Source organism: Bos javanicus, chromosome 25, assembly GCF_032452875.1.
Source record: "Bos javanicus breed banteng chromosome 25, ARS-OSU_banteng_1.0, whole genome shotgun sequence".
NCBI lineage: Eukaryota > Metazoa > Chordata > Mammalia > Artiodactyla > Bovidae > Bos > Bos javanicus.
In genome coordinates this window covers 34,725,339-34,750,430 of record NC_083892.1, presented here as the reverse complement: position 1 = coordinate 34,750,430, position 25,092 = coordinate 34,725,339, and the positions used below count along the sequence as shown (strand labels likewise).

The window sequence follows — 25,092 nt, the reverse complement described above, 5'->3', positions numbered from 1 at the left end:
GGACACATGGCAATTAATCTCTCTGTGGACTTTTCTGACCTTCCTCCAACAGTGTCACTGAAGCAGGGCCGCCTCTGGCCCTAGCTGTGCCCCACAGCACTGGGTGGTGCTGCTGTGGAAGGGTGACCTGAAATTAGCTGTGTGCTTTCCAGAGCGATGGCATCTGTTCCCTTGGAAAGTCGATCGCTGGTCTTTGTAGTCTTGCTCCCCTTTCTCTTCCTCGAGAGTCCAGGCCCTGGAGGGAAGCAGGTCGAGGGGTCATCCTTGAGGAGACCTTGCCTTCTCCCAGAAATGGTCCAAATGTGTTATTTGTACTCGAGGAATATGGTGGCCAGGAGACCATCCCCCGAAGATGTCCAAATCCCAACCTCCACAACCTGCAAGTATGTTCATTTACTTGCAGAGCAGAGTCAAGCCTGTTAATCTGCTGACCTTGAGGTGTGAGAGTCCCTGGGATTATACAGGTGGGCCCTCCGTAGTCCCCAGGGTTTTCAGAGGCAGAGAGGGAGGCAGAGGGGTCAGAGTAAGGGGATGCGAGAATTCGATTGGCCACTGCGGGTGCTGAAGGCCACAGTGAGGAAGGGGCCACAAGCCAAGGAATGCAGGCATCCTCTACGAGCTGGAAACAGCCAGAACACAGATCCTCCCCCGGAGGTTCGGGAAGAACCCAGCCCTGCCAGCACCTTGAACTTACCCCAGTGAGCCCCGTAGCAGGTGCCTGACCTCAGAACTGTGACGTGACCAACCTGTGGGACATAATAAACTCAATGTGTGGGAGTTTACTCCAGCAGCCTTCGGAAAGTCCTGCAGGGGGGACAGCCTTCCCTCAGGCCACGTTCCCAGCCATTCCCGTGGCTGCCACATCCCTGGAGGGATTTGCTCAGCTCCGGTGTCCCTAAGCCTGGGGCCAGTTTGAGCAGGAGGCTAGATCAGAGACACACCACCTCCAGCACCACCATCAACCATATAAAACCAGGGACCTCAAGGCCACACCTTAAGTGGGTAAATGGGAAAGCCTGGCCAACAGGGGAGGTGGGGAGGATTCCCTCATGTTCCAGCCTTGTTTCAGAGGGAGAAGGAAATACACCCCTTGAGAGAACTCGGGAGCACAGCCACCCTGCCCTGGGCCCGGGGCTCATGTTCCACACTGGGCCAAGACCAGTGTCGCCCGCCCCCGCCTCAGGTTGCAGCTGCCCGAGCCAGTGTCATATGTGCGGAATCCTCACTGCCCTGTGCTGGCTCGACTAACAGAATTCTTGAAACAAAGTGCCCACAACAAATAAAGTGTTCTGGCTTCCTGGTCACAGACGGCGGAAGAGAGCTAGAGTTTCACCTGAAGACGAGCTTTGGTCTCTAGTAATTTTCCCCTGAAATTTTTAAGATTTTAAATTTTAAAAAACTGTCCTCATTTTAAAGGTAAGGAAAGAATAAATGCCACCTGAGGCAGCCCATGCCAGGAGACCAAAATAATAGTACTCAGCCTTCCTCACTGGACACCTCTCACCCCGTGGTGGGTGCCGTTAGGCACCGGCTTGTGTTGTCCCCCTGGTCCCCAGTCATCCTGCGGGGCAGCCCTGTCTATCTCTATGGACAGGGTTACTACCACAATGCACAGCAAAACCCTCCGTCATTCACATGATCCCCACCCCCTGCCCACCCCCGTTTACTTTCCCTGTGCTTCCAGCATTTGCCCTCACTTCTCAGAAAAGGACAGAGAGTAAGAAACAGCCAGCAGATCTCTCAGGAGGGCAGCCCAGGCTTGGCCAGGCTCTGTCCTCACCGTGGGGGGCTATTGAATCACATTCACAGTGCCGCCAGCTCGGGAGCCCAGCCTTGGCCCCAGCCCTGCCTCTGCAGGGAGGACGAGAAGGCCACTGTCAGTGGGGACAAGGAGCTATGTGTCTCCCGCACCCACGGCCCCGTGTCTCACGTGCACATCAGAAACCAGCCCCAAAGCCCGCCCCCTCTCATTGTTGGTTCCGGTTCGAGAAAGGAAGCTTCATCTGGTTGAACTGTGGTCGTGGGGTGAACGGGCAACCCCGGAAACAAGTGATGTCAAGGAGCCAACCCAGCACAGCACCCCTTCCTTCTACCTCAGCTGCTAACGGTGGGGCTACATCTACAGCTACAGAGGCTCACTCACCGCAGCAGCTCCTGGCCTCCACTCTCTCCTCCACCGGCTCTGGGGCCTGTTTTGATTTCCAGTTGTTCTGCTTTGTGCAGGATTAGCCGCAGAGCCATGGAGATTTTATGCCCAAAAGTGTAACTGATGAGACAGACAAGAGTAAACTTTTCAGTGTGAGCGCGGGTTCAGTCGTGTCCGACTCTTTGCAACCCCATGGACTGTAGCCCGCCAGGCTCCTCTGTCCATGGAATTCTCCAGGCAAGAAGACCGGAGTGGGTGCCATTTCCTCCTCCAAAACCTTCTCAGGAACTTGACTTGAGTGTTAGAAAACACATGCCATGGCCCATCTGGAAACAAGCTCAGGGGGAATCTTTTTCACCAGAGGGGAGACTTTCCTGCAGTTATCGTCACCCACGAGCCCCGCTCCCCCACCCCCACCACCAGCATCTTGGCCACACCGGTCACATTGCTGCCTTTCCTGACACAGGCGCCTCAAGACATTTTGCAGCAGAGGGTGGGAGGCGGCTGCTCAAGCACAGACAGGCCTGGCCAGGCGCCGTGGGAATTAGATGGAGTGCAATTCCAAGAGCTCCTGCAGCAGCATGGCAGGCAGCCTCCAGCACCACCCTGGGTGGGAGTAGCCGCTGTTAGAAATACCCTAATTTGTCTGGATGCCGAGCAGACTGGGCCACACTGCCCTCGCAGGACCACTCGAGGCTGCCAAACCCCATCCTCATACATCTAGACAGGTCGGCGAGTACTGGGCAGGATAACTTTGTACTTCTCTTTTCAAAAATTATTTCTTAGCAATTAGTAGGTACACACTGTCACACCACGAAATAAAACACACGAAATAGCCTTACTCAGCCAGGCTCTTCTCGTTCATCTTGTCTATGAGCAGAATGTACGACTGGTAGAAAGAAGCAGCGATCACACCTCAGACCATGTGCCCGGCATCAATTAGTGACTGCTTCCCACCTGTCTTTGCGTCTTGTCTCAGTCATAACTGTCAAATCGGGATAAGCCCATCAACAAAGCACTCTGGACAAGTGTACTTCCAGGCGTTAATCCTTGAAAAGTCCCTGGGAGGGAAAGAGTGTTCCCATTTTACAGATGGGAAGGTGGAGGCTTGGTGAGCTAAACTATGTAACCTGTCCTCATCCCTTGATCCCAAAGGCCCAGCTCCTGCCCACTGCACCACGGTGCCCTCTTAGGTGACAAGCATGGGAGTGACTGTTCTCGCCAGCCAGTGGGACATCGTGGTTAGCTATCCAGGGCACTGGTGTCCTTGTCCAAGAATTACAGCAAATGACAGAAGCGTCCACTTGTTTCTCCTGCAGCCTCCTCCCTGCAGGCGCCTCTGTTCATCCTCACCCCCCAAGCAATGCCTCGTTGGCCTGGCTGGCTGGAAATGACCAGCCTCCGTGTTAGAAAGCTTAGTTGGGTGAAGGGTTAAATACGTTGAAATAAGCCTGGTCCTCACAAAAGAAGTGGCATTTACACCCCGTCCGTTTATGGAAATACTTGCTAGAGGAAAACAACCACAACATTGTGCGTGTTTTCAGGAGGAGAATGGCCAGAGTGTCTTTAATTCACTGTTTACCCGTGAGAATTACTCCCAGGAGTAATCCTGCAATAAAATCTTCTTGGTCTATGAGAATAGAAAGAAATTGAATCAAAAGACTCCATTTCCACTTGTATTTATTCAGTCTGGGAAATTCAGTGGGCCGGAGCACTAGTATCAGCAGGGGATTCCTTGCTCCTAGCGTTAAATTACTGTCATAATCGCTCAATTATTTCTTCCTTGTACTGTTTAAAATAAAAATCCATCACATTCTCTGTGTTTTTTTTTTTTTCCTAGCATTTATTAGGTTGAGTGTTTAGGAAAATCAATTATAGTCAGTCAGGCATGAATTGATGAATGTTCTTGTAATAATTGTCAGTTGTTAAACCGAATGTACTTTCTCTTTCCACCCTTTTCATTTCCTTCAGAGGGCAGAGGTGGCTCAAAGAGAGGCAGAGACCTTGAGGGAGCAGCTCTCGTCGGCCAACCACTCTCTCCAGCTGGCCTCCCAGATCCAGAAGGCGCCGGACGTGGTGGGTAGCCCAGCCCCGCGGGGACTCACCTCTGTGTTACAGCCACTTTCTCCTTTGGCTTTAGAGCATCCCTTTGGCGGGGATAATATTTGAAATGGTCCCGCTGTCTCGGTGGAGTATGCTTGTGACAGCCTGGGGGTGGAAACTGAGTCAGAGAAGGAGCTTTCCTGGTGGTGTGTCAGTGCTCGTGGTCAGGGTGACGCCGCCCGGTGGGGAGCCCGCAGAGAGCATCTTCCTGGTTATGCTGGTTGCGGGTTGTGGGGTGGGGGGGTGCTCCCAAGCTGAAGGCTTAACACTGCAACACTGCACAGGAAGCTTGGACATTTGGTCTTCTTCTGGACATGTGTTTCCAGAGTGAAAAACGCTTCATGATGGGGGTGGGCGGAGAAGGCAATGGCACCCCACTCCAGTACTCTTGCCTGGAAAATCCCATGGATGGAGGAGCCTAGTGGGCTGCAGTCCATGGGGTCGCTAAGAGTCGGACACGACTGAGCGACTCCACTTTTACTTTTCACGTTCATGCATTGGAGAAGGAAATGGCAACCCACTCCAGTGTTCTTGCCTGGAGAATCCCAGGGACAGGGGAGCCTGGTGGGCTGCCGTTTATGGGGTCGCACAGAGTCGGTCACGACTGAAGTGACTTAGCAGCAGCAGCAGCATGGGGGTCGGGGTGGGGAACAGGGGAGGTGATCACACAGCAACCCACTCTGAGTTTGTGTGATAGTCCGGACCTCGCCCAATGTGCGAGCGATCCCAAGGAGCCAGGCACACGCCTCTCAGTTCTCTGCCTCTTGATTTTCCTAAGATTAATGGAATCTGCTTTTGGCTGGAACTTTCCCAGCTCAATCAGGGCAACTTTGAACTGTCAGATTCCAGACTCTTCAGTGCTGTGGGGCGACCACGGACCCTGGAGCCAAACCCCTGGGTTCCAACCCCAGCTCTGCCATTTATCTGCTGTGTGACTTGGGGCAAATGGCTTAACCTCCCTGAGTCTCATTGGTACCATCCATAAAATGGGTTTTCACACGGATTCTGGAAATTACTCTGAGTAAGGCCAGTCCTGCCACACAATCCGTCATCTGACAGACAACCTTAGTGGCGAGTCTTCTGTGGTCAGCATCAGTGCTCTGGTCCAGGAGCCCCGGTTTCCAAGCCAGCTCCATCACTATTTCACGTCCAGTGATGTAAACTCAGGTGGTAACACTTACCAGGCCTGAGTTTCCTGGCATGCGGAGTAAGGAGGAAGTGATCCTGAGGACCGCTCAGCTTTGACGGCCTGTGATGGGTGAATCACACTTGTTGGAGTCCTTTTATTTATTTAGTTTTTCTTAAGTGTTTTTTTTTTCTGACTTAGACTAGTTTTAAAGTTTTGACTTTCTTACAACATTGCTTCTGTTGTTTTTTTGTTTTGTTTTGTTTTGTTTGCTTCTGTTGTTTTTATGTTCTGGTTTTTTGGCCACAAGGCATGTGGGATCTTAGGTCACCAACCAAGGATTGAACCCACGCCCTCTGCACTGGGAGGCAAAGTCTTAGCCCCTGGACCACCAGGGAAGCCCCTGTCCTTTTACTTAACAGACAGTTGGAGAGCCCTTGCTGTGAGCCGGGACCCACAGTAGATACTGGGAGAGCCAGGAGGGACGAGCGAGGCCCTCCCCAGAGAGAGGACGATCCAGTGGGAGACGTCCTGCTGTAAAAAGGTGACACATCACTCTGACACCATCTCTGCCACCCAGCCCATGAAGGGCATTGTCATTTCTTTATATAGATGAGGAAATGGAAGCTCCCTAGACGTAAACCCCTTGTCCCAGAACGTTCGGCCCCAGTGTCCAAGCCAGGGCTCTAGCGGGGGCCACCTCCGCTCCAGACCAGAGCTTTAAAATTATTCCCCAGAAACAGATCCAAAGCAAAGCTTTAGTGTGAGGACCCCTTGTAAGACGAGATTTTTGTGTTCTCTCTTTAAGTTCACATTTAACTAAAACATGACTTAAGCGTTTCAGGATACAGAGAAAAGTTTTCCATTTAAGGCACCATCACAGCCTTTGTACTTAATGGACTCTGGTATTAATTTTGTCCAAAACGTCCTCTCGTCCAAGTTCACCTGGATGGGACCCAGCCCCACGGCCATGGCGGGAGGAAGCTGTCGAGGATGGCGTCTACACGGCTTCTCATGGCTTCTGTGGTCGCTTGGGGTCCTTGAGAGAAGGCCATGCATCCTGTGTCCACATGGGGCTCCTGAGCTACAAGTTGTGATTGAGAGGGTTTCTGGCACCGTCCTGGACTGTAGCAACCAAAACATTTCGGAAGGAAATGAGTGTTTGTGCAGGTAGAGTAAGTTGTGGATCCTCGGGGTGCTTAAACACTTCATCATCGGCTAAGTGCAGTGTTTACATGGCACTGCTTCAGTCTCCCGCTAGCAACCCTGCCAGGGCTCCCCTCGGGGGTGCGTTCCCACGTAGCTCGGCAGCTCCAGCCCCAGCCAGTCGGGGAGCGAATGAGCAAACATAGGAAACCGGGCCAGCGGCACAAGTCTGTTAGGCTTGGCTGGCAGAACCCAGCAGAGAAACAGTCGAGGCTATAGATCCAGCAAAAGCCAAAGATCCCGGGCCACTGGGGTCTTAGTGGAATCGCCAAATCCAGAAGGCGCTGCTTCGCCCGCATGAGGGGCCGTGCGGGGCTCCTAACGGTTATCTTATTTCTACCTCATGACGCCGCGGTCGTTAGAGGAGTTAGTTGCCTTCATTTGGTACGTGAGGAAACAGGCTCAGAAGAGTTAAGTCATCTGCCCAAGGTCACACAGCTAGAAAATGACCAAGTTGGAATGTGAGCCCAAGGTTGTCTTGCTCCAAAGTCCACCCCTTCTTCCATCCTTCCACCCTGGCTTCGTGCACACTCAAGGAGACAGGAGATATGCAGGCTCTTTGGCAAGTATTTACAGGAAAATATTAGTTCGGGGCTCTGATGCCCCACACCAGGCCGTCTTGAACCTAAACGCCTGTCCATCAGGTGAACGTACTGGGTGGAGTCCGCCTACGTTGGCCACTTGGCATTGGCAGGAATAGCAGGTTGGTGAGGAGGAAGGGAAACTGAGCCTCCCGGTCCCTTGGCCCTCCCCAGAGAGGTCAGCCTAGACTCCAAGCATTTGCCTTGCAGACTGGGGTCCCGGCCCACCATCACCACAAGTCAGGTTTCCCACATATTGAGTAACACTCTTGTATCTTTTTCATATTTCACCTGAAGATGGCTGCAGGGTAGCAGAGATCATTATCTGGCTTCTTCTGTCCAGTCTTGGTGTTCTGGTCTCTGTGGGAGGATTTATGTGACCTGCGAGAGTCCACACAAGCAGGTTGGCAGGCAGGCAGACAGTTCCAAGGGACAAACTTTAACAGGTGCTCCCTCAGCCAATTCTGCTTCTGCATTCATTCTCCCCGTTGAAAACACACTCCCCACCCCTAAGTCCCAGCACCCAGAGGGACACAGGCCCTTATATATGAAGCCTGGAGCCTGGGCAAGTCCCCCAAGACAGACTCCCGGGACCCCATGCTGGTGCTCACAGGGGCCTGTTGTCAAGCTGAGGGAAGTCAGTTTATGTCCTTCCACGGTTTGTCCGAGCCAGGGTCCTGACCCTGGACCCCATCCGTGTCACTGGGAAGTCCCTGGGCCTTACCCCAGGCCCCTGAACCACAGCCACCAGGGCAGGGCCTAGACCCCGTGTGTTTGTTAAACCCCTCAAGGGATTTGGGGTTTCCTGGCGGCTTAGTGGTAAAAAATCTGCCTGCAGTGCAGGAGATGAGGGTTCAATCCCTGGGTCAGGAAGATACCCTGGAGAAAGAAATGGCAACCCGCTCCAGTATTCTTGCCTGGAGAATCCCATGAACCAAAGAGCCTGATGGGCTACAGTCCATAAGGTCACAAAGAGTCGGACACGATCAGCGATTAAACAACCAAGGGATTTGGGTGTGGCTAAGTCAAGGCCTAGACAGACACGAGGGAGGCAGTGGTCCTGGTCCCCTGAGTCCACGCTTCTCAGTAATAATCTCAACTGATTAATCTCAGTTATTACTGATTATTACTGAATTGCCAGATGCCAGCCTCCTGCAGTTTTCCACCCCTCCCCAACCCTGTCCACCATCTCCTTTGAGCTGGTGCCCACAGACCAGCGGGCCACCCTCTATCTCCCAGGTGTAGGCCTCTCCTCCACCCGCGGCCCCTGGTCCACGCCCAGGCCCCTGTCCGGCTCTCCCTCCATTTCCTGCTGTGTCTACACAATGGGACGACAGGATGCCCTTGTGCTGGAGATGGGAATGAGCGCGTTCAGGTGCAGAGGAGGGTGGTGTGTTTTCTATCCTAATTCCAAGGTCCCATTGCTTTAGGGTGTATTACCTCATCTCATCTCTCTCAGTTTATGTGAGACACGAATGATGTTTGCTATGTTACGAATAAGCACTCTCTGGCTGTTCCTGAATTAACTGGCATGCCTACATTCTTGTGGTCGACTTGTGGGCTAAGACAGGCTGGGCCCCAGGAGTTGAGTGGCCAGCCGTCCCCTGGGACAGTCCATCCCCTGCCCCCATCCTGGATCCAGGGCCACACTGAGAGCTGCTGTTTTTACACATGTCTTCTGAGCCCCTCGTCCCTGATGTGGTGACCTGCACTCACCCGTTGAAAACCCCAGATCACTTTCCGGTTTGTCTTACAGATTCTCTCCCTAAGAGCACTTTCACAGTCTCTATGGCTGCCATTCCTCATCCCTGGTAAATAAGTTCAATTAGATACCATGGCACAGCCTACCCCCACCATGAGGCCGACCTCCCTGTGTCACTGTCATCGCATCCCCCTGCTAAGTCCAGGCCCCCTGGCCACCCTCCCGAGTGGTCACTTTCAGGTACCAACAGATTCGGTCCTCTTTGAGGTGGCCTCTCAGCGTCGGTCGCCCCTTCCTCGTGCCCTGCTCCCTGCCTCTCCCACCCCGTCCCACCTGTGGCGTCCATGCCTGGAGACAGATCCCCCCCTTCTTCCCACGGGCTCACCCGTCCACCCACACCCTCCCTCCATCCGCAGGCCCCTCCACTGTCCTCACTGCCGGGAGGACCTCTCGGCAGGCTCCTGACTTCGGTCCCTGCCCATGTCTAAGGGCAGTGCTTCCTAAATTCTCTGTGGTTAAGGACACTTTTATTTGTTCTGTTTTGTTTCTAATTTCCAATCTGTTGCAGACTGTTTTACAAAAGACAATAAAAACGTCACAGCAAAATCAGATTGCTGTAAAAGTTTCTAAACGCTTATTCTCCATCTCTGTGCTTGTCTCACTGTGTACCAGCCACGGTTTATGAATTGGCACCAGTCCGTGGAGCACAGTCTGAACAGAACTGGTCTGGACAGCATGTGCCTCTTTAATAAGTTGGCGAGAGAATGCTCGCTGGGGCCCCAGGGCCACGGGCAGGTCTGCCAGAAGTCAAGGGAAGTGAAGGGCTTACTTTACAACATCATGCAGACCAGAGACAGAGAAGGCAATGGCACCCCACTCCAACACTCTTGCCTGGAAAATCCCATGGACGGAGGAGCCTGGTAGGCTGCAGTCCATGGGGTCGCTAAGAGTCGGACCCAACTGAGCGGACTCACTTTCACTTTTCACTTTCACTTTTCACTTTGATGCATTGGAGAAGGAAATGGCAACCCACTCCAGTGTTCTTGCCTGGAGAATCCCAGGGACGGGGGAGCCTGGTGGGCTGCCGTCTATGGGGTCGCACAGAGTCGGACATGACTGAAGCGACTTAGCAGCAGCAGCAGCAGCAGACCAGAGACACTGCCCACAAAGCTTCACATTCTTACATGGTAAAGGCCTTAGTTTCCTGGGAGGGAGATAGGTAACATTATTTCCCTGGTGACCGGCTGTCCCCAGAAGTGAGAACCCTGTGACAGGCACATCACATGTGGGAGGGCGTGGCCGTCCCTGCTGACTGGTGCTGAAGCTGCCACAGTTTCCTGCCCCGGTTTAGGTCAGGCCATGGCGTGCAGCAGTGCATTTCCAGGGGCCGGGGTGATGGCGGGGATGGTGGCATTCTAGACCACAGTCTGAGCCACCCCTGGGTCTCTGCTGTCACGGGGACCAAGCCATCCTGCCCGCCCCATCCCGTCCCATCCTGCCCACCCCATCCCGCCGCATCAATCATGCCCAGAAGTTCTCCGCCCCACAGACAAGCTCCCAGAATTATGCAGGAGCTACAGTTACTTTTAAACCTGACAAAAGTACTGCTCTCCTGCTTGAGAAATGGAGTTATGGATTTGACTTTTAGAAAAGATCTTTTCCCTGTTTTGCATATTTTCTAAAATGGGTTAATTTGAGGAGTGGGGAGTAAGGTTTTTAAAACAGCAATTATCGAAAGAATTCGTAAGCAAAAGAACCCCAAATAATGCATCTTCCACATCTTTTAGCTTTTTTTTTAAATGCCAACTCTGAGAATCAACTTGTCAAATGATATCTCAGCTTCTAGATAATATAGTAATTAACCAAAAGGATATTGAATCTTATCCTGGTAGAAAAATCCGAATGCTGTGGAACATTCCAGAAGCTGTCCTCAGGACCTTCCCCTCTGGTGTCCCCAGCCACCATCAGCAGGGCCGTTTCCATCACCTCCTTCAGGTCTTGGCTCAAAAGTCACCATCTCAGTGAGGTTTCTCCTGACGTATTAACCCCAAATGCCCCGTCCCTGCTTCAGTTTTTTCATGGCATTTATCACCATCCGACACACTCCATGCTGCTAATAAGCGTATTTACGGCGTGTTGATAGCTCAGTTGGTAAAGAATCTGCCTGCAGTGCAGGAGATCCCGGTTCGATTCCTGGGTCGGGAAGATCCGCTGGTGAAGGGAAAGGCTACCCACTCCGGTGTTCTGGCCTGGAGAATTCCATGGACTGTATAGCCCATGGGGTCGCAAAGAGTCGGACACAGCTGACTGACTTTCGCCTTCAGGCCCACCCTGCCCTGCCCCATGGGGACAGGACTTCTGTCCTTCTGTCCTCTGTCGTGTGCCTGGTACATGGTGGGTATTCAGTAAATGGTTGTTGAACAGACAAATCCAGGCAGCAGCTCCCAGGCAGGTGGGAGGGTGGCGGGAGCAGGGTGATGGGCAGGGTGGGTCCAAGCAGAGGCACAAGGTGCTGTTGTCTCATCCACGTCACCATCCACATCCTGCCCACTGCCTGCTTTTCAACCTCAGCCGGCCACCGGCACCGCCGACCAACCCCACGCGCCCATCCGAAGCCGGAGTGGTTTTGTCATCTCCTTTGTCCTCCGCAGGAGCAGGCCATAGAGGTGCTGACCCGCTCCAGCCTGGAAGCTGAGTTGGCCGCCAAGGAGCGGGAGATCGCCCAGCTGGTGGAGGATGTGCAGAGACTCCAGGCCAACCTCAGCAAGCTGCGTGAGAACTCAGCCAGTCAGATCTCCCAGCTCGAGCAGCAGCTGAGCGCCAAGAACAGCACCCTCAAGGTAAGGGCGCCAGAGGGCTGGGAGGGAACCGGGAGGCTGAGGAGGGCGGCACGCACATGTGCACACACCACCTCCCTCCGCACGTGGTCCCGGAGGACACAGGGCATCTGGTTCCCCACCAGCACCCTGAGCTCTTCAATAGACACTTCACAACACTGTGTAATGACCGTAGCAGGGTGCCTCACCTCAAAGCCATCTCGTTGTTGTCTGTAACGATGATGGTTAAAATTCCTTCTCCTTTATCTCAGTCAAGCTCCAGCCATCAGCCTGAGTCTCTCCCTCCAATGAGGACAGTAGAAGGAGGCATGAGGTTCCCCTGGACTCGCCTCCTTTCAGAAGCTCCATTAGGCTCTTGTTTGGAGGCTCCGTGTCCTGAGTGACAGCCGGGAAGGGAGCCTTGACCCCTGTGAGGTGGCCGGAAGCAGAGTCCTAAAGCCCAAGGCAGCGAGGCAAGACGGGCTTTGACCCGGGTGGCACGTCCCTGCCAGTCGGCCATCCCCTCATGTAGCTCATGGTAGAAACCCCCATCCTGGGGGCCCGCCCACCCACAGCGTGTCCTTGTCGTCCAAGGACTCAGAGGCTGTTGGTGCTGGGCCTGAGGCTGTGAGCTCACTGGCCTGGGCCAGAGTGCCGTCAGGGTGCAGCTGACATAGTAGTCCAGCTCTGCGGGCCTCCCCTGGCTCCTAGAGGAGGCTGCCGCAGGAGGACCCAGCCTTCCCTGTGCCCAAACGAAATGAACGCCAAGGGTTCACTGCCGGCAAGTCAGCACCAAGCCCTGGGGGCCCTGCTCCTGACCTGCAGGGCTGTTTTCTGACCCGCTGGCCTGTGCCAGAAGCCAGGGCCCAGAGCCCCCACGATCTGCCCTTGATCTCCCACCCGCAGTCCTCAGCCGTCTAGCCAAAAACTACATCCTCTTGGGGCATCTTATACATATGTGTCCCAAATTCAGAACCCAGAACCTTCTACATTGTATTTTTTTAATTATACTTATTTAAGGTATGTCCAATCTGTTGAAGTTAGCATAATTTGGAGGTGGTCCTGGCACCCTAGACTCACACGTCAGAGCCAGCAAGGACTCCTCAGTGGGATCTTATTTGATGACGAAGAGACAGGACCGGTTAGGGCACAGGCACAAGCTCTGCCATCCACCTCCCCGTCCGCCTGCTAGGCCCCCCCATCTCCACTCAGCACCCATTCGTGACGGGCATGAATGGGTAAGCGACCGACGGCCAATTATAGTCCCTGTGCATGAAATAAAGTGGATCATAATTAATTGTAAAAAAATTTCAGGAAAACTTTCTCTTATGTAAAATAATTCTAGAATGTGGTTAGGCCCCATTTGGATATTTTCTGAGTTTTTGTTTTTTTTTTTTTCCTTCTCAACTCATGACCATGTTTCTGAGGCAGCACTTAGTCTCCAGCAAGTCTGTCCTCCTGGCAGCTCGCTGCCCTGACCTCGCTGGGGCACCAGGGCAGCCACGGTTCACCCTCACTAGACCCTTCTCTGCCTCTTTGGGTTTCTCATCCACCGCCTGAGAAACTTCCCGGTGCCCAGGCCCCTCCAAGGACACGGTCTTGCCAGGACGGGGAGATGGTTGAGGCCAGGGAGCCTCAACCACGGCATTCAGCTCGCTGGTGTTACGTGTTCTCTCATCAGCTTGCACAGCGAGTACCACTGCCCACTTTTTATTTCCAGATTCAACGTCATTCTCTCGTGTTAACAGCCATTTCTGACCCCAGAAGAGGCACAGCTATCAGATAATTCTCCTTCCCCTCCTTTGTTAACAGCTAAAGGGTGCGACTCAAGTCCATGATGTGTTTGACTACATGAGAGGGAGGCTGTAGACCTTACTGTTTTATTACAGAGCAATTTCTTCTGAATCAGTTAAGGTTTTAATGTTTGCCTTCACCAAAAATGAAACGCAGTTTCACAAATTAATGTTCTTTACCCGTATCTTGGGGGAATTCTTTAATACTGTGCAGTTAATGAAACAATTCGGCAATACTTCTTCCAAAATTATTACTCCCCTATCTTCATCTGATCTAATAATCAAAACATATCCTCTAGTAACAAGACTTCTCTGATTTTAATTATCTTAACCCCTGGTCGCCAGGAGCAAAGCTCTCCCTGATATCAGACCCACTCGTGGAAGGCGCCTGCCTTCCCCAAACGAGCGCGTCTGCCTTGCTCACCCAGAGGAATAAGGTTAATTGAATGAGATACTTCCCTGGGCTTTTTTTCCTTTCCTAATGTGTGCAATTTATAGTCTCCAATCTAAACTAAGCAGCAAAACAATTATTAGGAAACTATTTTATGAATGAGACCTGTCAAACCGACCCGATGCTTTAGCGACAGGGGTCTGGGGCCAGCCGTGGTGGCCACTGGAAGCAGCCAGGAGCCTCCCCTGACTTCCCGTTTCCTCCTCCCCCTCCTGCCACTACCAGCACCACTCCTCCTCCGTCCTTTCCTTCTTGGACCATGTAGACCTGCTTTGGGGGCTCGGGTTGGGATCGCTGGCCGAGGGCACCACAGCCTCCCGCTGTCTCGAGATCAGCCTCTCGGTGTGGTAGGTGGGTTTCACCATGGACACTGACCACGATCTCTGAGATAAATGGTGATGTGCTTGATGACGGTCTCACAGGGCAGAAGTGCAGCGGGCAAGCCTTGAGATTAGTATGTATTGAGCTTACTGGGGTCTTCTCCACCAGGACACCCTAGGATGCACGTGCTCTGTAATGAAACATGTTTGGGCACTAAGCAGTTTGCTTTCTCAAGCACCCTGACACGCCCCGTCTCTTTGCGACTGAATACTTTCTTCCCTTCGCCTCCATAACTGATTGACGGTCATGAGGATAAATTGCCGGTTGGATGTCTACCAGTCTCTCTCCTCACATTCTACTTTTTCAAGCCAAGGTCACCAGCACTATCCAAGTGCAGTGGTGCCTCCTCTAACCTTCAGACGTCGAAACAGACTCAGAAGCGGGAGACGTTTCTTCCTGTCTGATCTGACAAGTGCTTCAGCTCCATCCCACTTGTCAGGGATCATTCTGTACTCGTAATCAATGAAATAACCTGACCGCCATCATGAGGCTGCTGTCTCTGGTAACACCGCTCTGGGGTCTTCTGTTGGAACCCTTTAGTTGCCCAGGAAACACAGCTACCGATAGCTCCGATTTAAAACAGGTGTCTGTAAGAAAGACTCACTGAGGCCAGTCTCCCCTAGGGAGAAATAATATTTTCTACAGATGCTTTAAAGATCAGCAGTTCTCACTGGATGCATGGACCCATGTGTTAGAATCACATGAGGACCTTTTTCCAAACCACACAAGCCTCCCCAACCACACCGCTCACACCACCTCCCCCAAGGTTCTGTTGAGTCCTTTTGAGCCACTGTCTCCTTCGGGGTGAGGACGAAAAAAGACCAACAGCCACTTCTCTGCACTCGTTCAGCAACTTTAATTGTGGACACTCCCTCTTTAGTTACTTAAGTTCCCTCTCCGGCCATGTTTCCTCTGCACCAGGGCTGCCCTTGACCGCATTTTAACCAGCGTCTTATCACTGGCCCAGTGTGTGAAGCTCCAACATCCAGGTCCCACTGATGTTCACCAGGCTGGTGGGTGTGATAATGATCCATCCAGCCCGTGGCTGTAGAGGAGAGACCGGTACATGTCCCTCCACAGCCCCCGCTCACCCTGGATGGTACGAGTGATTCCTAACGTCAGGCACCCTAGCATCAGAGAGCCCAGGGGCCGAGCCTCCCTGAGCCTCATCCTGGCTGCATCTTGAAGGCACTGTGAGCACAGATTGAAGGAGAGGAAGCAGTGAGCCTTCCACAGGGAGGAGGGGCGAAGGTGGCCCCGGGCCAGGGCCGCAGCCATTGTGATGCCCCAGAGGGAGGAACTGGGGGACTTTGTGCTAGAGGCCTCGAGGCCCGACTCTGGATTGAGGTCATAAGTAAATCGCTGTAGACTGGTGGGCATTACTAGAAATGCTTTCAGAGCTAATTGCAGGACTCTACGATGAATCCTCTTAGACACAGGTACCCTTGGTCACTGGATGAGTGACTCTTGATATTCACCTGCAGACGGTCCCCAGCTTGTGGCCCACTTAGCCGACCTTGCAATGTCCAGCTGGCTGAAATATCCAGCCAGGACCCATAAGGAGTCAGCTCCCGTCTCCTCTGTGCTGAGTCACAAGGATCGCAGCTCGAGGAAGCTGGAGATGACTTGTGATGGGGTTACCACTCAGGGGCTCCCCCTTTTCTGTCCAGAGCATGCTTCTCCAGCCGGCAGCAAGCCTCTAATGTCACGGTCACTCTCCCCACCCCCCGGCCTGAAGGGCGGCTGTCCCCTTTTGGTCTCACATCCCCAGCATCCTTGCAGAGCATGCGCAGCGCCCAACCAGGCATCTCTGGGCTTCTTGCCCAGGGATGAAAGATGAAGTTATACCAAGGGACAACTGTTGGTTTAGTCCTCCCCAGCACCTCCCCAGCATCAGCCAACCCTAAATTTACTTAACTGCCACCTCTCACCAAGGAGCAATGGAGACCTGGGGTGGAGGGGTGGGGTCACTGTTTAGGTGAAAAGGAGGGCACACTGCCTAGTTCAGCCCCCACAGAAGCAGAGTCAACCTCAGACCTCTGCCCTGGGCCAGGGAGCCCAATCATACCCACTAGGTTCTGCCCAGGGGTCCACATCAGGGTGAGGGGTCACACACCAATGCCCCTAACCTGACCTGTGGGTCCTCAGACAGCACTGCCAGAAGCCTGGCTCCCATCACCCCAGAGGGAAGAGACGGAGCCAGTGGTACACTGCAATGCAGTCGCCTCTCTGGCCCCGTCTGCTGCGTGGCAAAGAGGTGTGGCCTCCTCGACCCCTCGCTGTGTATCCCAGAGGACCAGGCCTCTCGAGGGTCTTTGCTTTAGTCTCTGTGCCAGAGACCCTTAAGTTGGCAGCCCTAGGCCCCATGTTATAACTTGACTAAGATAGATGTCTTTTATAAATTTAGTGCCTAATTTGCTGCACACCAAAATACTTTGCATTTGAAATTAAATTACCTCATTATTTGAGTCTTAGCCAGGGTTTTGAGAACTTCATATAGATAATGCTTCTAGCAATTCAAGGAACAGCTGATGAGCTCCTCCTAAGTTCTGGAGCCATTAAGCTCCAAAGCTCCAGAGCTCCTAAGCTCTGTAGAATTAAACATGAGTTCATGCATGCTAAGTCGCTTCAGTTATGTCCAACTCTTTGCGACCCTGTGGACTTCAGCCTGCTAGGCTCCTCTGTCCATGGGGTTCTCCAAGCAAGAATACTGGAGTGGGTTGCCATTCCCTTCTCCTGGGGATCTTCCTGACTCAGGGGTCAAACCCATGTCTCTTAAGTCTCCTGCATTGGCCAGTGGTTCTTCACCACTAGCACCGCCTGGGAAACCCTATAGTATTAAACGTACATGACCTATATTATAAGACGTGTGTGGGAGGGTCCCTTGCAGCTTGCACTTGTGCATCTGACATTTCCTCACCTCTGTCCTTTGCAAACCCATGTTCTCACCCGCCCCCTTCCCCAGAGGAGAAGTGTGAGGTCTGACAGGCTAAGCCCATCACCCAGGCTCCCACTCAGCCATTTAGGTCTGAGCTAGAAGCCCAGCTCCGCACTAGACCTTTCCTCCCCGCTCTGTATAAGGTCAGACCTTTCCTCCCTGTTCCGTCCCACGAGCAACTTCTCAGGAAGGCAACCCGCTTCCCAGATTCTGCATTCACGGCACGAGATGTAGGGCTGCCGTTCTTGCCATTGGCGTTGAACAGCCAGAGCTGCTCGGGCATCTGTCCTCCTCCATGGATCTGCCCAGGGCAGCGGGGGCGCTGGGAGGTGGCAGACAGGGATGTGGAGAACCTCACATCCTGAGGATGTGGAGAGCCCCTGGCACGAGACCCACAGAGTGTCTTCAGAAACCGTCTAGTCATATTCAGGATGTTCTGTGCTGTTCTTAGTCACTCAGTTGTGTCTGACTCTGTGCGACCCCATGGACTGCAGCCCGCCAGGCTCCTCTGTCCATAGGATTCTCCAGGCAAGAATACCAGAGTGGATTGCCATGCCTTCCTCCAGGGGATCTTCCCAACCCTGGGATCTAACCCAGGTCTCCTGCATTGCAGGCAGGTTCTTTACCATCTGAGCCACCAGGAAAGCCCAAGAATACTGGAATGGGTAACCTATCCCTTCTTTAAGGGAACTTCCCAACCCAGGAATCAATCCCGGGTCTCTTGTGTTGCAGGCTACCAGGAAAGCCCATATTCAGGATCACCCCAGGGATAAAGTAGCAATAGCTGCCATAATAACTCACCACCATTACCGAGGGTGGTACCATGTACTGAGCACCATGCTAGGCGCTCAGTATTATGGTGGCACTCTATCTGCAGGTTGCACATCCAGGGGTTTGCAGGGCCGAGTGCCCCACACTGTTCCGTGTAAAGGACTAGAGCGTCTGCGGACTTTGTACCTCAGAGGTCCCAGAACCAGTCCACCCTAGATGCCAAGTGACAACTGTCCCATTTAGTCCTCATGAAGTCCTGTGCCATGTGTGCCGTTACCCCCATCTTATAGATGAAGAAGCCGAGGCTTAGAGAAGTTAAGCATCTTGTCCAGGGTCATTCCTGCTCAGTGGCAGAGCCAGGACCTGGCTCGGGCCCATCGGGCCCCAGCCCACCAGCGCCTCACTGCCTCTGCACTTGCTTCAGGTATCCCACCAAGGCCTGCAGTGCAGAACCCATGTGTTTTGGGGGTTTTTCTTTTCCTTTCTCTGGACAAACAGACAGATGCTCTGCAGACATATTGAGATAATTAAATAAGATGGTGTGTGGGGTGTGGAGCCAGACCTGGGATCTGGCCCACAGTGCAACGAGCATAGCGAAGTCCAGGGGAACACTCTACCGTGGAGGGACAGCCTGGAGCGCCTGCTTCCATCCAGGCAGCATGCTCTGCAACCAGACTTTCACGGCGCCCAGCAAAGAGTCTGGGGTCAAAGAACGGAGCTGAGGGCGCTCAGGCTTTTCTCCCCGAGTTGGGCCCCCACCGTGTGCCTCCCGCCCTGCTTATCTCCATCAGGAAAGGTCCTGAGGCAGCACCAGCCCCACCAGGCCCCCATCCAGGTATCTGCTCAACCGAGGTTTGCAAGCACTGTCCTGGGTGCTTCCTGGCTACTCTGCCTCCAGATAAACAATAGAAATTTCAGTGGAAACTGCTTAGTTCTCTGTGGAAACTCATATTCAACCAAACTGATTCCAGTCCTAAAACTTTCTGATCTGGGGCAGTCCCAGGTCTGCAGAGAGCCTGGAGACATGGCCTCAGACCCCCACCAAGATTTGGCAGCGACAGTGGTCCCGCAGCGAAGGCCCCACAGTGCCAACATCTACACTGGCTCCTTGTCTCCCGCCCCTTTGCTCAACCCTCAGAGGTCATTGCTGCTCCCATCTCATGGATGAGCCGCTGATCAACGTGCCCACAGGCCTCAGCTTGTGAGTGACAGAACTGACTCCGGGTTCCGAGCCATGCCAGGTCCGAAAGCTCCATGTCCACCCTTCTTCCTATCCGTCTCCTATTCTGTGAACTTGACCGCGTTTTACATGTGCCCTGCATCCAGCAGCAGTGAATCTCATCCTCTGAAGGTGCTTTGCGTCCCGGCAGCACTGGGTAGTCTTGTAATAGGAAGGGTTTCCCCGCTGTTCGACCACAGGGAGGAGAATGAAAGAATCGCTCCTTCGTGAGCAGCTTCTGAGCATCTTTTGTTGGAAAACGAGCGCCTGCTACCTCCCGTTTGATTGTGAGGAGAAACCATCATAATAGAGAAAGTTGGCCAGAGGTCTGAAAAAGGAATGAGGGCAAAGCAATTCTCCACAATGGAAAATACAAACACAAGAAACCGCCCTCAAAGACCGCAGGACAAGATGGGCTAAAGGGGGCACGTGGGATTCCGGTGAGCATCGAAAGGCTGGTGGGCCACGTGGGAATCTTCTCCCCAAATTCTAGAATGTTCTGAGTCGGCTTTAAACTGTGATCATAGACGTGGCTGATCAAGCAGAGCCTGAAAGGTAACCGGAAGCCCTATAGATGGGAAGGGGCTGTTGATTCAAGGACGGAATTTGTTCACCCCAGGCTTGGAAAGACGGTAAATGGCCAGGACCCTCTGCTGGCTGAGTCTTTGTGTTTCAGGTCAAGCTGTCCTATTTGCCACAAAAAGCTTCTTTGGTTGGGAGAGAGGGGGATGAGGTTGCGGGTAAAGAACAAACTAGGCCAAACGCACCTTCATAGAAGGAAGCACCCTCTGCTCACCACTGTATGCCAAAGGCTCTTCCTGGCGAGAAGGCCCTGCAGGGCTCTGGATGAAATCAGCCACATGGGCTCACAGAGTTGAGTGGAGCACATCAGAGCATCCTCATACCCACGAAACTTATGGTCACACCCCTGGGCCTTGCCAAAGAGCCCCTGACCTCCTACCCAGTGGACCGTCTCTCCTCCTAAAACCCTGGAGTCTGGGGGAAGCCATCCAGAAATGCAAATGCATTTCCCCTGATACCTGATACCAACCCCAGTGACAAAGGAGCTGTGACTCTTATCAGCAGGGTCCCACCAGAGGTGTTGACAACTAACCGTCCTCATCAGCTGGCCTCGCGTAGTTTGTGAGAAGCCACACGCTGCTTTTAAAATGCCAGGACAGCATTTTTTCACCCAGTTTGCCATGTTGTGGGATTTCATACAAAGCAGCTTCTTCCTTGTTCTGTTCTGCACTTTTTTTAACTTTTTCCATCTATTTTCATTGAGTTTTGTTACAACCTCATGGTTGCCGTGTGTGTGTGCGTGTGTGTGTGTGTGTGTGTGTATGCACCCACTCAACTCCAGCCCCACAAGGGAAGGATAAGGGACAACTCCACAGTTGTCACCTTCCACTGTGCATGTCTAGGCTCCCTCAGGATGCCAGATGCTTCACAGGTGACACAGTCAGTGAAGGGCCTTAGCCTTGGGCCTGTTGTGACCGGGTACCATAGACCAGGTGGTGTGAACAGCAGACACTTACTTCTCACAGTTCTGAGGCTGGAAGTCCAAGGTCAAGGCAGTGGCATGTTTGGTGTCTGGGGGGCTCCCTTCCCTGTTCACAGACAGCATCTTCCCACTGTGACCTCACATGGCGGAAACGGCGAGGACACTCTCTGGGGTCTCTTTTAAGGCCCTGATTCCACCATGCCCCTCCATGACCTCATCACCTCCCCAAGGTCCCACCTTCCTAACACCATCATCACACTGGAGGTTAGCGTCTCAGCTTTTGAATTTGCTGAGAGGGACACCACATTCAGTCCATGGCTAAGCCCATCAGCCTGTTTCAGACACTACCACTAATAAAATCCCTCTCTGTTTTCAGCAACTGGAAGAAAAACTCAAGGGACAGGCTGACTATGAAGAGGTGAAGAAAGAGCTAAAGTAAGTGTGGAGATGCCAGCTCGGCCCTGTACAAGCCAGCGCTCCCTGGGGACATTTGCTAAGGAAGGCCTGTGCCAGCGAGGGGACAGCCCCAGGTCCTTGGCTGACCCCCCAGCACTGGGCCAAGTCCTGGGGTGCCCAACATCGCAGGTGTCTGTACTCAGACCTGTGCCTGAATTCTCAGGCTATTTATAAGGCTCTGTGCATGGAAACTGTCAGCATGCACGGAATCAATATGCCTTTATGGGAAATATAAAATATGAGCTTATTTTTAGCTGCAAGCTCCCAAAACAGAAGGAGAACAGAGCAAGGTAGCCTTTTCCAGCTGAGGGCGCACACCTCCCTGGCCTCACCTCCACCCGAGACGCAGCAGCTGAAAGCGTGTCCTCCTTCAGTCCTGACACCCACGCTCTCATGCCTAGAAGTTCCCTCTCCAGGCCCCACCGCCCAGCCTGAGCCTCCCGCCATCTCAGACTCCGCTCCCCGAGCTGCCCTGGGCCCACCTGGAGCCCTCACCTCAGAATCTCACCTGGCCTCTCTCGCCCCCACCCCCATGGCCAGGTTACCAAACACTGCAGAGGAGTGCCTGCAGGCCCGGGTCCTCTCCCCTGCCGTTGGCCAGGTCTGCTTCCCGGGGGCCCTGCCATGCCTTCGGGCACCCTTCTGCCCCCAGCTGTGCCCTGACACCCCCCACCAGCAGACCCCCTGGTGCCCTGCCTGATGGAGGCAGCTCCTGCCTTTGCCTCGAGGTGACTCCCTCTGGTCTTGGCTTCTCCCCGCTGCCCCCACCACTCCAGACTGACCCCGCCACGCTGGTCCCTTCCTTCCTTCGCCTTCCAGCTCATCCATCAGCCCTTTTCTCTCTTGCTGATAGTTTTAATTTCTCCTTTTAAAATGAGCCAACACCTACTCACCATGCTGTTCTTTGGATTCTTAATTTTGTTCCCTTGAGTTCGCTGGGGGAAAAAAAAAAGCCCACTGGAAGGCCTCTTTGACCTTCTCGACCCCTGGCGGGGTGACCCCGGCAGGGCGGGTCTCCCCTCACTTCTCTCCCCAAACATCCTCACCCCCACGTCGCAGACAGCCTTTGCGCACTTCCTTGAATGGCCCTTCGGCTCTCTGCACGTCCAGCTCCTCAAGCTCTGTCCCCTCCCCAACCCCATTTCCAGCTTAAGGAGGATATTTTTCACTTCTGTGCCCACCTCCCTATCCCTGTCCCTCCTCAAAAGAAATCATGTGTGCCCTCTCCTCGTGTGCACCCTCTCCCAGTGTGGAATCGGAAAAGCTGACATGGAGACCTTCTCTAGGCCCCCACCCTTCCCAGTCTGAGGCCCGTCCCACACGCCTTCTCCTCCGAGCTCACCTCCGTTTCCAGGAGCCAAGGCTTCTAGGCCCCTCCCTTCTGCTGTCTCCCGGCTCCACCTGCCCAGCCGCTCACTGGTTCTCAGCCCCTCCAAGAACAGAGCCCCCCAACACTCCTGCCGGCCCTTGTGTTACCTCTGCACATGCAGCCCCCCCCCCCAACAACGCAGGCGTCTCTGAAAGCCCCATTCAGGTGGCTTTTCTGTTAAAATGCGTCCCTGGCTTCCCACTTCCTGGTGATGCAAGCACCCTCTGGACATTTCACTGGGGTCCCTTTCTGTCCTATCTCTCCCCCATCTCCCCAAGATTCCCCCACCACCACCCCCAACCCCAGACTCTAGAAAGCACCTTGCTCCTTTACAGCCCTTCTCAAACCCTGACAACTCGAGACAGACGCATCTCCTGCCCGGGTTTTCTCCTGCTCGTGCTACTAGAAGCACCTGCAGGGCTCCTGAGGCCGAGGAGTGGCTCTGACTCTGCACAGGCCAGGCACATAAGAGGCTGTCGGTAAATTTGTTGAATAAATGAAGAGACACAGTTTTTAGTATAAACTCAGACGCACTTAGTCTTTTCTTACATGATCCTAAAGAAGCTCACAGACAAGAATATAGTTGCAAACAACGTGACAGCCACTAAGAAAAGACAAGCTTGTCCAGACTGCTCGCCTCTCTCCTCGCAGCTGATGCAACACGGCCCAGGGTTCTTATTATTCTCAGTAGCTCATCGTAGAACAAAATTATGAGCTCCTCCTTGTTCCTGTTTTGTTAGTTTACACGACAGGAGCCACTATGAAGACACAACCGCAGGGAAACCAAGGGCGGTCGGCTCCTTACTGAACCTCTTGGGGGCCATAGCAGAGGGGGGTCCCCGGGGCCCTGGGCACTTTTCCACATGGTGCTCCCCGGATGGCACTGCCACAGAGCTTAAAGAAGGGCCGAGGCTAGAGTCAGGGCTGGGAGAGCGCAGGTGGCCCAGTGCCTGGGATGGAAGCTGCCCTCTTTCTTGAGCGTGAGGGGAGCACCCTGGCTCCTTGGGGCCACGTGGACCCAAAGAAAGAATGTTCACGTGTGCCTCACTCTGCAAATAGCAGTCCTGGGCACCCCAGCTCACTCAGCTCTCAGACTTGTTGAAACAGGCCATGACCACAGTGGCTTCTGTGATAAGGAGGACAAAGGAGAAATGAGCCCAGTCGCCCACACCTTTGTTGTGGCTCCTTCCCATGCCTGGGGACCAGGACAGTCCCCTGCCGCCTGTGAGCCTTCTGGTCATGGGACCTCACTCTTGGCCAAATGCTGGGGCACAGGTTTATCTTCCTGACTTCCTTGTTAGAGCTTTTTCAGCCCCTCTCAGCTTTACAAATACATTCCACTTACAGCCGTGTTATGTCTGTGTTCAACTTAACTTTAAAATTATACTCCGAACAGACCTGGTGTGATTCCATATGGAGTGATTTACATGCTGGGCAAGAAACTTTCGCTGGCCAACTGCTAGTTGAATAGTTATTCCAGAGCCGCTATCGGATGATAAGGCTGCCAGCGAAGTTGTTAAAGTTGTCAGTTCCTCAGTTCCTGGAGCACAGGGAGCATTAGCAAGACTGCCCCCACCCCACCCGCCCGCCGCAGGTCCGAGCAGGGGTAACGGCTCTGTCTTGGTCTCCACAGCATCCTGAAGTCCATGGAGTTTGCGCCGGCCGAGGGAGCTGGGACGCAGGTACACGGTCTCCCTTTGCTTTTTGCGTGTGCGAGCATCATGTCACTGTTTCACCATTGAGGTTGTTTCTCCTCGGGAACATTTCACCAAGTTAAACCAAATTATCTTTAAGTTAAAAGGGGCAAAAAGAGAAAAATCAGTGTTTTTCAAACTGGTTAACTGAGTTCTCCTGAACTTGCAATTTAACACAGGCAGGTACTGAGAAAGTGGGTACAAACACTCTCAGACCGTTACAGATCAGCCCCAAATGGACTGACTCAGGAATTTTTATTATCTACCGCCTCACATGGATGAGAAGCAAGATGGCAGTGGCACACGGTAACCCAGCAGCCAATTACAATCTTAAGTCATCACCTGACATCCCATTCCTGAGGCCCAGAAGGTAGCCAACCCTTGGCAGCTGGCACCAAAAACAGGTCACCTTTGCAGGTCTCTCTGACAGGTGTCAACCTGTCCCCTTACTAAAGGAAGTGGAGGTCTAGACGCTCAGATCTGGGGACAGAAGAGAGAATAATTAGCTGTCTGCAAGCTGTGTGAGCCTAGAAAGAGAAAACTTCCTTCAACCAAAATGAGTTTTTTCTGAAAGGAACTTGCGTGTCCTCCACATGCATGGAGCATCCTTGGGAGGCTGGAGGCGGGTCAGATCAGAGCAGGGGCTATGGGGTCTGGCAGCCTACGGAGCCAGGTGGCAGCTGGCCCCGCGGTGAGCACAGCTCTGCCCTGTCTAGGACGCATCCAGGCCCCTGGAGGTGCTGCTGCTGGAGAAGAACCGCTCGCTGCAGTCCGAGAACGCCGCGCTGCGCATCTCCAACAGCGACCTGAGCGGTAGGTTGATAAGTTCTCGCGGC

At 53.4% G+C, this 25,092-nt stretch overlaps 1 protein-coding gene across 10 annotated transcripts in view; it reads left to right on the top strand.

The window, feature by feature from the left end:
• The window catches only part of CUX1 (cut like homeobox 1), a 349,533-nt gene that overhangs the window by 251,520 nt on the left and 72,921 nt on the right, over positions 1-25,092 (top strand). For 8 of the 10 annotated variants that reach the window (XM_061402011.1, XM_061402009.1, XM_061402010.1 and 5 more), the window contains exons 10-14: positions 4,118-4,222; positions 11,516-11,704; positions 21,114-21,172; positions 24,196-24,244; positions 24,973-25,069. In XM_061402011.1, the coding sequence (XP_061257995.1) occupies positions 4,118-4,222; positions 11,516-11,704; positions 21,114-21,172; positions 24,196-24,244; positions 24,973-25,069 (499 nt within the window). The remainder of the gene's footprint in view (positions 1-4,117; positions 4,223-11,515; positions 11,705-21,113; positions 21,173-24,195; positions 24,245-24,972; positions 25,070-25,092) is intronic. The other 2 variants (XM_061402012.1, XM_061402003.1) reach the window with 1 other exon arrangement.